Consider the following 11,712-nt stretch of genomic DNA (forward strand, 5'->3'; position numbering starts at 1 on the left):
TTGGGTTGTGGAAATCAGTGCAGATTAGGATGAAATTTAGTGGCATACAAAGTCGTCAACATTTCTCCAACGTCTAGTTCTTTTACCACGTAAGCTATCTGAGAGCAAAACAACATAATAGGTTGGGAAATTGCCTCGAACAAGCAGAGGCTGCATTCAAAACAGGCACCAATCTCAGCAAAATACTCCACCCCGGCTATCCAAGCCATGATCCTCGTGGCGTGCATCTTACACGGTGTACCACCCACCTCTGCTTGGTTTCTCTTTTATGGAGTCACCCTGCATATGAGAGACATCCAAATAGAGTGAGCTGCACACATACTTTGATCTTTCTCACAAGTGTTTGAAACAGAACAACTATTTGTGCCAAATAAAGGAAGAGTCTTGAAGGCATACATGTAAAGTGTAAGTGATCTTATCGTTGTAGTCAATGACATCCTTCCACTTCTTGCCAATGTTTACCTGTATAACAAACAGTAAACTCAGAACAGCACAGTAATATTATCTGAATATTACTAAAGAGTAACGGAAACTTCAAAAGTTGCAGAGATACACACAAGATGGCTCAAACTACAGGAAAAGTTTCAGAATTACAAAACAATAGCTTTACAGCTTCTCCAATAGGAAAAGTTTAGGGGTCTCTTTCTTCCAATATTCAGTTGTTCATCAATTGCATAGAGGACAAAAAGACATCGTTCATGTTATAACATTATAATATGAACAGCACACTCAAGTACATATAACCATGTGCATCACCACAGCTGCATCTAACCATATGCATGGTGTGTTTGGTTCCCCGAATGAGGTTTCGTAGAGCTGCATCATATAAGTAGGTTAGGTAAAGTCATATTTGTTGAAAAGAAAAATATTTGGTTGGTTGTATCTATTTGGATAAACTGAGCTGAGTTTATATTTGGTTAAATGAATCTAAGACTATATGAGCGGATGCAAGAGTTGATATTGTGATTGATTACTTGCATGAAGATTATTTTGTGACACTGACAAGTGAACTCGTCTATATGAGCAGATGTAAAAGTTGATATTATGATTGATTACTCGTATGAAGATTATTTTGTGACACTCATATAGTCAGGTCAGATTGTAGAGTGAAGCTCGAATCGAGCATCACTCCTAGGCCAGGATGAGGTTGTATATTTGCATTCGCTAGGCCAGGCTGGAACAATGGATGCAGCCTTTGGTGAAAACTTCAAAAGCACTCCTTTGGTGAAAACTTCTCTGGCAAGATCAGGGTGTAGATGCTAGATCTTTAAAGAACTTCTAAGCTCCTGAACAAATAGAATAAGATTAACAAATGTACCGTTTCAAGCCACATGGTTTCAAAGGTTGCCTTTCTGTTGCAAGGGACAGTCCATTTGCACACTCTGAGTCTTCCCATTTTGGTTCTACTCCAGCCTTGAATAAATGGAAATCAGCAATCCCAGACTAAGGGAGATTCGGGCAACCAGACACACCCCAAGTGACCACTTTCATGCAACATCACACTGAATACAGAGTTGCCACTTGATAGGCTGCCCATAACTTCGTATCATGCACAGCCAAATAACATGCACTAAAACCCCAATCAAAATATACAGTTCTCTCTTCCAGAGAGATATGACTAGGAGTATATGCCCCTGTTCACTAAGAAAACAATTTTGCATCACTACTTAGATAATGAAATATTGCATCCGTCTGCACATTGTTCCAATAGAACAAACTTATAAATGCATTCAAATAAGATATGGAATCGCAAATGGCAATAACAAATCGTGACCCATACTAGCAAACCACCGTGTTACTGTGATAATAATATAACTACTTGTACGATAGTTGAACCCAACAGATCAAGTGGAAGAAACTAGGTAAATAGAGATCTCTTCTAGAGAGCATCATACCACCTAGGGATCCGCAATTCTGCAGAACTTACTAACTGTAGAGGCAGCGAGAAAACACTGGACTACATAAAACTAGTTTCTCACTTCATCAAGATTTGAACCAAAACAACCAACCTGGACAGCTTCATTGCTGGCAGTCCTAGTCCATAATGCAAGCTTATCCACTCTATGACGAACACCAGCAACAATTCCACAAATTTCCTCAGTTTCGTCAAACTGCTCTCCAAAAAGAGCCATCAACTGCATGTTCAAACATTTATTCAAAAGCACTCCTTTGGTGAAAACTTCTCTGGCAAGATCAGGGTTTAGATGGTAGATCTTTAAAGAACTTCTAAGCTCCTGAACAAATAGAATAAGAATAACAAATGTACCGTTTCAAGCCACGTGGTTTCAAAGGTTGCCTTTCTGTTGCAAGGGACAGTCCATTTGCCACCATTTGCACACTCTGAGTCTTCCCATTTTGGTTCTACTCCGGCCTTGAATAAATGGAAATCAGCAATCCCAGTCAACTTACTTGGAGGAAAATCAGATCATACAAGCTACATCAAGAAAGAAGGGATCCATAAGTACACAGATACAGGTCAATCAAATTAAAAAACATACAAGCTGAACATGTATAGAAGTTTTTGACTTTGGAAGACTTGTGCAAGAAATGAAACAATTGATAGATATTGCTAATAGTTACAGCTAAACCTAAGATGTTAACCCTTTCATATCTGAACAGTCTCATGCAAGCCAGAATATGTCTTGAAATACTTTTAGCTAATCGAAAGGTTAGGGTCTTGAACAGCGATAGGAAAAGGTTAGAGAAGACACTCTATATATCCAACTACCCAATATGCTCAAAGTGGGAGTTAACATAGTAGAAGTTGGTTCAAAATAATTTAGCAGACAAAACTAACTACAAGAAGGACCAACCACACTAAAAACACACGAAACATCTTACGTGAAAAATCAGCCATAAACAATCAGCACATATGCACGGAAGAAATCAGATTCGGTGCAAGCAGCAGCCAATCATATCATGAACAAACAACATCTACGACAACCTAATATATCTGTAAGGAACGAAAACGGCGATTAGAGGAGGGGTGAATAGACACTTCAACAAATTTCTTTCGAAATAGATGATTTTTTCTTATTTCTCACCCAACGCACCTCAAAACACTCAAGCGAAAACAAAAGAATTAGAAAGACAAAGCAATAAGACTAGTTCCATGACAACATGACTCCACAGATGGAATATGAACCATAGGTTCCATTCAAGACCATTCTATATGTCTTTGTGCAAAAAACTCGTAACTTTCAAAAAAACTAGAGAAGATGGACACCGAACAAGGTTATCCTCCAAGATGATAGTCTAGTGGCAAGGGAACTCAAGACTCGTTCAAATACATGAGTATGTGAGTATTTAAGCCATTAGCATCAAGAAAAATAATCCTGCAAAGGTGAAAAACTGCAGCTCAAAGAAAAAATCTCTGGGCAAGAAACCTCTCCAAGTTGATGATCTAGAGGCAAGGGTACTCAAGACCCATGAGCATACACTCGTATGTGAGTTTTTATGCCTCTAGCAACAAGAAGAATGATCTCACAAGGTACTGAAATTTCAACCTAAAAATCAAAACGAAAATCAAAACTAAAAATCGAAAAACTTACAAGGGAAACAATAGAGAGAAACTAGAAGGAGGGGAATTAAAGCATATACAAAAACATAAACTTAATTACTCAAAGAGGTCAGCTCTATTTTAGGCAGATTACAAAGATTTATCTCTCAAAACTCTCACCTATTACATAAGCTAAGTATTCATTCTTCTCTCTTCTAAAACCCTAGCTCTAAGGCTCTCAAATGGGTGGTACAAGGGAGCTTAAGTAGCTGGTTCAAAGCTTTTTCTAGCCATACCCCTCTATTTATAGGTCTAGAAAATTTAACCCTTAAGTTTCCTAACTTTTTCCCAAAATACTCCTTTCTTGTAGTACACTCCTACCTATCACCAAGGATATTTTGGTCTATTTTCTTTTCCATTCATTGGACGGCCGCGGCGCCTTCACGACTTAGCTTCGCCTCGACGCAAGCTTTATGATGGTGCCACATACTCCTCCAGTCCTCTCACGATTTTGAGACCAAACTACGAAACGGCATGCACGCTTCTCAAAGCGTGACTCACCGCCTTACTTACACCTTAAGCAAGCGCTTTGATGTCGACGCATGTACTCCGTCATGCGATTCTGACCGTCGGCAAGTCTCTCCCGATCCCTCGGGCCGCCTTGTCACTTGCACCGGCATCCCCTTCGCTTGACTTTGTCAACACGCCGTCTCCATCCATCTTCAATGCTTTACTTGACCTCCACGTGTTTAGCTAGGATCACCCTCGACTCCGTCCGACCTCCTTGATCGTTTGGCACCAAGCACTCTGCTTGGCCCCGATCATCCCATCGTCGACCGCCAAGTTGCATTCTTCACCTGCACACCATGAGACAAGCAAACACATATCTCCAACTCCAATTCCAATTAGTTCATAATCTATATGCTCAAATGAAATCTCAAATCAATTCAAATCACATCAAAGCTCATGCAAAACCGAAGATCATCAAACCAAATAAATGATAATATCAATCACTCATCATAAGTAAACTAAGGCACATTTCAATTTGGTTTCTCAATATCTATCATCTAATCGTTTCAGATTTTGCCGGCGCTAAAGCTACCTAGAACCCAATCTACTCTGCAAGCCATTCCCACCGCCACAAGATCGCCAAAACACGCACAGAATCCGATGGACAGGAAACCACCACAGCATCTAGATTAGATCCGAGCAGAATAGATCGGGCAGGGGAACTGGGGGAAGACGACCACCGCAGCGCACGTACCTCCAGAAATCCTCGACGGTGTCGAAGGTGTACAGCTTTTTAAAGGGGGGTGCCCCACGCAGCGCCGGGCTTGGGCTTCGACTGGATGTCGTACCAGAAGGTCCACGCCCTGTGCAGCTTGTGTGGCGCCTTCGCCTCCCGCCGCGCTGCCGCCCTCGGTCCCCGCCACCTCCGGTGTCGTCGTCATCACAACCGCCGCGTCAACCATTGCCATGTCGCACGCGCTCCCGCCGTGCCGCCGCCTTCGGTCTCCGCCACCTCCGGGGTTTTCTCGGGGGGGGGGGGGGGGCTAGCGGACTGGACACAGGTTTATGTGGCGTGTTGGGTTTGGGCCCATTCTGTGTTGGATTTGAGCTTTTTGATCGAAAATTTACAAAAATAATTGTTTGTTTTGAAATTGCATATCTAGACTATTATCACCGTTGTAAGTGTGACGTACATCTATAATTGCTATTTTTCAAACAACCGTCTAAAATTACTAAATTTGAAAACTTAAAATAAAAAATAAAAAAATATTGGATTCTACGGTCTTGGGCCTAAAATGTTCATGCCTTGGGCTCTGAATTGCGAGCCCCCTCAGGCTCCGAAGCAGAGGAATTTCACATGAATTTGTTGCAACTTCTTCAATCACGAAATTGATTGCGACTAGTAGTGGTAAGTTCATCACATTAGTGGACTTCGCCAAAAAAACACATGATCCTTCATAGAGGGATTTGCAGTGATATAGGTTGGCTGTCAAAATATTCTATAGAATCATCCCACCTCAGAATGTAGATTCCAGCATCCATAATCCAACAAAGTATGCACAAATTGTCATTGTAAGTGGGGCTAGTGGAGTACATTGTGACGTTAGTCCGCATATAACAGAGACCAGGGTTATTTTAAAAATTACAGCCCAATTTTTCACAAGGTGATATACAGCAAGTGCAATCTTTACATGACCGCAAATTGGGATACATGTGGAACAAGTGACAACCAGTCACCTCATCTAAATGGATCCGATCAGTAACACCAAACAATAGATTATGAACCCTAACCTAAAACTGTCATCTCAGATCACTTTTGCGGTTCAACTCCAATGAGAACAAAAAAAGACATGGGGTATGCGAACATTAAATTTCCTAAAAGCAGAAGAATTGGCGCCATTATGTACAGTGATTGAATATCAAAAGGAGAGACTGACTGAGGCTGAATTTCTCATGGTTAACAAAATGGGCGGCTGTGATGTATTTTGTTTAACTGATTTCCTCCTGATCTTCAGGAAGCAGGAACTGTTCTGTCCATTCATGACTAGTTGACTACAAATCATGGAAGAGACGCCTGATTTGTTCAACAGAGGCAGACATCAGCGTTACGGGACACCTTTTATGCTGTAGCGCATAACAATGTCATATTAGCTGATAATGGACAGACAATTGGGGCGAGATATCATAGATTTCTATCTGATATGGTAGAATACCCTACCTGAGAGACGGACTTAAATATGCAGCTGTAGCAAAAAACAAAACCAGAAACAGAAAGAACAGAGGGGTTAGCATGCTTCTGACAGCATAGGGGGCAAAGCGTCCTGTCAGGTGGCAAGGGAATTCCATCTCTGGCAACCTAAGGAAAATGACAGAGACCCATATGAGGCTATAATCATGAACAATAAAAGGTTTCATTATTGCAGTTAAAGCCATATGTTTGAACTACAGAGCCAACAGCACAGTTTCGAATACTTACAAAACCAATGGGTTGACTATGTAGTAAGAGAATGGTGGTAGCTCTTTGCTCGCAAGAAAATTAAATATATATACCTTAGGAGTTGGTGGAGGAGGGGGCGGTGGAAATACAGTCGGAGCTGACATTCTTTCTTCAGCAGATTGATACCACCACTCCATCATCTAGATAAGATTACCAGAAAGAACATTAGGTGCAGTTCTACAGTTGAATCTTGTTTTACGCCGCATGGAAGTCTACCGCAGGGACAACTGATAGTTCATCTAAAAGTGAACTGCTGAAAATTTACTGACATGATCCAGTGAGGATTTGGATTTCTTACAGTCATGCCAATTTCAAGAAGTTTAGGATGCCATCTAGGAGTTATTTATTGTAGAAGTTTCAATTCAAGAGTTCATATAATAACCGTCACACATTCGACCTCAGTAGTCTTCCTATAATGAGATATTTGGAGGGAACCTTAAAAGTCTTAAATTATCTATTACAGGGAATTGGAGAGCTGACCTTGAAAAAGAAAACTGCAGCAATTAAACCAGTTTGTGCATAATCCAGAGTTGTGTACATACCACTAAGGAACATTTGTTGCACGGCCTGCAGAGGTCATACAGAAAGGTTCTTTTCATTCATTATGACTTGAGAATTCACAGTTGCAAGCAATATAACTACTGAGTTCTGACATAGTGACAACCCTCTCATACCTTCAACCATGGAGGGCCACGGAGTCTCTCAAGTTCACGATTTCTAATCCTTGATATCCTAGAAGATGAATCCATCTATTTATCCAGATGAAGCAAGGAAAACATGTCAGGCACATTACAGATCAAGAAAAATGTAAGGTGTACATGTATTTGCCCACTGATTATTGCTTCCATTGGTTAAATGAGGGTGTAAGTGTAAAAAAAAAAAAACACTCGACCCCCTAGGAGAGACATCCCGAGGGCATTTTGGCTAAGATCGAGAAACCCCCGAACGCCGGCGCAACTGCGCTATCGCTTTGTGGCAACCGCGCACTACCCGCTGCAGCGAGGGGGATTTTTTGGTGGGTACCCGGGTTCGAGCCCGGGTCAACAGCGCCACAACTGGGTGCTCTGCCAATGCGCGCTATCGTCGCGTTCCCAGGGTGTAAGTGTAATATAATTTAAAAATAACACATGGGAAGAAAGACTAGAAAATGTAGTAATAATAACATACGATTTGCGCCTCTGTATAAACAATAATAAATATACCAACAGAAAGAAAAAATGGGAAGCACAATACCAGCTCTTGACCAGTAGCACGACAAACGTGAAGCCCAAGCACATGCAATGCTGGACTATAAAATTCAGTGGCATCCAACAAGTACAACAACTGGTATGCAAACGAGAGACCTGCACAATATAGGACCTAATAAGTGAAGATTATGTTAACCATCCAATGAAACAACCAAGTAGGCAGTCCACAGTTCATTTGCTTATATAAAATGCAAACTAGAATTGAATGTTGATTCTTTTATTGGTGTTCAATAACAGCAAGATGGAATAAATAAGGTCTTGTTTCAAAAAAGAATAAATTAGCTCTTTAAAGCAAACAGTGACAGAATAAGGCAGAAACAACTTATGTTTATACAAGATGAAAAGCGTGAGTAGCAAGCAAACCTTCATTGGTTGCATGAATCCATGGATAGCAAACACCTATAAGTGAGGCAAAATTCTTCTTAAAACGTGTCAAATTTGACACTACTCCAGTTGAGGACTCAGACTGTGCTTGAGAAGTCTGCTCCTGATCTAATACAAAGCCAGCTTCATCGAATCGAACATCATCCTGACCCCAAAGTGTTGCTTGCAACCTGGCTTCCCTTTCTTTGTTATATATAGACTGCAATTTTGACTTAAAATATGGCAAAACAACCTACAATAATAATGGCAATAGTTCAGCACAAAGAGAAGAAATGTTCCAAAAGCAAGAAATTCATCTTTACATAAAGGAAAAGTACACATTTTCTTATTTAGATATGTGTATAGTTATCTACTTATCATAGACACAACTAAAATTTTCGATGGTTGTATTTTTGGATGGCACAATCTGTTGAGCTGTATACTATTGAAATCAGAAGTTAACAGTTCCAAACAAAAAGACAAAAGCAAGAAGACGTACTTTAACATTGTGAATGGCAACACAAATTTTACTAAAGTTCATCCCCAATACATTACAAAAATTAAGGAGTTTGCATGGAATATGCCTGCAAGCAGTACATGTACCAATCATCATAGTTCATCCCCAATACGCAGGAGTTTGCGTACAATAACAAATAAGATCCTTATAGCAGCTGGGTACCATAAGAAGGAATAACATCACAAATATCATTACCAAATGCTAACAGACTAGCAACATGATTGAAGACTGAAAACCAGAATTGTAATCTGATCTCAGTAATACAGTAACATTGTAACAGCATCAGTGCCAGTAACTAAAGCAAAACATCTTTCTGATATTCATACTGCACAAAAGTCAGCTGCTGATAAACAAGTGGTTCAATCTTAATGAGCAACTCATGGCACATATGAGAAAATCAAAATATATCATGAGCCAAAAGGAATAAACGTGCAATAAATAGGTGACTTTTGAGTCCAGAAGCTCAAGCTCAACTTACAGCATACTAAATCTAATGCATGTGCTTTTGGTAGTACCAATTAAGCAAAAAAAAACTTTTGTGGGTCGTACTTTTACAGCAGTAGCTAAAATGCAGCAAGTACATGAAACTTGAGGGCATCCTACCAAAAAAACAACGGAGAGGAATTTCTGGCGCTTCCTTAGTGCAGAATCATAGACTTTGTCACTGGATTCAGCACCAGGATTATTTCTCTTTACTGAAACCTTAACAGGTCTCCTCCTGAGACCATATAATGACTCTGCAAAGGATCCGTCTGAAAGGAAATAACCAGGACAGTTAAGAATTAAATACAATTACAATAGGGTATCTCAAAGAGCAAGCTAATTATATCCTTCGTTAAGTTTGTTGATTGGACTAGTTTCATGGGTGGTAATGCCACATATATAAGTAGATCAAAGTAGGATCAGGCTATTCCTCAAACCAATTGTCTTTTTAGAAATAAAGACAATGGCAATCGAAAGTAGCGCCTTTTCTGGGCATGTGATTTGTCTAAAACTCTAAATAACAAAAAAAAAAAGATAATAGGTAAGATATCAGACAGATATGGAGATAGTGATGGAAGTATAAACATAAAGGATTAGGGGTGCCCTATTTTAATATTACAACATGGAATGGTACATGAAATTTCTTTCTCAGTAACCTGCATTCCCGTTTCATTCTTTGAGGGTCCTGAACAAAATTAACTTTTTATGCGAAAAGAGCCTTATGCTACCAAGATGACGAACCTGTTGTCCGTAGACTGTGGGACTCAAGGACGCTCATTAACAAAGCAAAGAATTCATCTTCATAATCCAAAACTTTATGTAGGAATGGCCTTCTTAGGGCAAAAACCTGCAAATAATAATAGAAGTTAACCATAATATAAGGTGTGAAACAAACTTATATGAAGTGCACGAACATTGCTAAATTTGGAAGAGAGAGAACATCGATGAGAAATGAACTATCTCTGGATACAGAACTATACTGGTTTAGCCAAAAACGCTTTTCACTTGCGCGCTAAAAAAAAGGCAACTGAAGTTTTTGGAGGGTACTCTTCTTATGTTTCGCTAAGTATAGTTCTTGTGTAGCTGTGCAATCCATCATACAAACAAGCTAAGAAGTAGAAAGTTTCCTTCTCTTCATATAAACTGAAATATATAAATAGTTATGCAAAGCAAAAAGATTGAAACGTAACTTAAAAATAACGGCAGTGTGCTGCTTTCTCAAATCTAGACATACTATCAGTTGACTGAAGCAGGAAACAAGAAGGAAAAGTAGTAGCACGGTAGGTGAACTTGGTACCTCTGCCCTCCCTTCTGGGAGGCATATGCAACATCAAGAAGGAAACTAAAGTAAATTGACTTAAGAGTTAAGATGTTATACAGAAGGCAATCAAATCAATGGCAACACACAAAAGCCTGGCTAACACTATCTCTACAGCGCGCAGGAATGTATAAAACATCATCATATTAGCTCAATGTTGCAATCCCATACCACTCGTTACCAACGCATCCATTCTGGGCCAGGAAGCTAACTAAAAAGAGTGACTCGATAAGATTTTCAGCATCCGGGTGCTCAGATTTGCATTTCCATATACTACATAACTACCCCCTGGTTGAATTCTCTTGAAGCTGAAGGTGCTAGAAAGACAAAAAAAAACCAGTCAAAACACTAGCAGAACCAGCACACTCTGAGACTCCGATCATCTATAACCTAGACGCTAGACCACTGAATGCATTGCCCCACGCGACACTATTCAAACATACCTAAAATCTCGCACGCACAAACAAACAACAAGACACGAAATGCTCAAACTGGACACGCAACCCTCGCAACTCGATCCAATCGAAGAGGACGCCGGCCAAAGCGGAAGTGGGAGGCGAGAGGTTTACCCCGAGCGAGTAGGCGAGCGCGGCGCGGAGGCTGGCGGGCAGCTGCTGCGCGGCCGACATCTCGAAGAAGGTGGGCCGCGCGCCCTGCCCTCCCACCTGGAACAGCATATCGACTCCGCCTCCGGGAGCGCGGGAGCTGGCTAGGCTTAGGCCCGGTGCCTCGAGCTCGGTCGCGTCGGCTGCGGCGGGGCTTTGCTGCAGTGGTGGGCGCCGCGGGGGGGGGGGGGGATGGGGGTTATCTCTTCGGTACGGTTTGGGTGTTGGCTCGCGCGTCCACGGCGGTGAGGTGAGGGAAAGGAGAAGCGGGGCGCAGGAGGGCAGGCGTGACGGAGATGGGTGGGAGAGAGATGCTGTGAGGTAACTGCTCGGGGTACCTCTTCGCTGACACGCGCAGCTCATCGAGAATTAGCGCATGTATCAATAGCGATATTACGCAATTATGTAGATATCTAAATTGATTTTTGTAATTGTTTATGTTTTAAAAATAAAAAAATTATAAAAATAGGAGTATATTTAAAAAAATACAGAACTAGATATCTAACGGACTCTGTATAATGAAATTTATATTTTTATTTCTTACTCTACAACTCAAACTAATTAGTTCCAACGGACGATAGTAGTTTACTCTATAATTTTTTTCAAACAGGTGTTTATTTTTATATTTATCATTTTCGAAATATTAAAAAACTCACTATGACGAGGAGGATGG

At 40.7% G+C, this 11,712-nt stretch overlaps 1 protein-coding gene and 1 pseudogene across 1 annotated transcript; both read right to left on the minus strand.

The window, feature by feature from the left end:
• Nucleotides 1-51: 51 nt before the first annotated feature.
• On the minus strand, nt 52-4,977 carry LOC133907652 (eukaryotic translation initiation factor-like; annotated as a pseudogene).
• A 662-nt stretch (nt 4,978-5,639) lies between these two features.
• On the minus strand, nt 5,640-11,396 carry LOC133907606 (peroxisome biogenesis protein 12-like). The gene is made up of 10 exons (XM_062349678.1): nt 11,004-11,396; nt 9,858-9,963; nt 9,237-9,385; nt 8,117-8,369; nt 7,740-7,849; nt 7,181-7,255; nt 6,987-7,073; nt 6,560-6,646; nt 6,228-6,365; nt 5,640-6,133 (listed from the first exon to the last, which is right to left on the minus strand). The coding sequence occupies exons 1-10, from the start codon at nt 11,109-11,111 to the stop codon at nt 6,062-6,064; spliced, it is 1,185 nt and encodes a 394-aa protein (XP_062205662.1). The 5' UTR covers nt 11,112-11,396; the 3' UTR covers nt 5,640-6,061.
• Nucleotides 11,397-11,712: the final 316 nt, after the last annotated feature.

The sequence above is a fragment of the Phragmites australis genome, chromosome 24 (genome assembly GCF_958298935.1).
Source record: "Phragmites australis chromosome 24, lpPhrAust1.1, whole genome shotgun sequence".
Taxonomy (NCBI): domain Eukaryota; kingdom Viridiplantae; phylum Streptophyta; class Magnoliopsida; order Poales; family Poaceae; genus Phragmites; species Phragmites australis.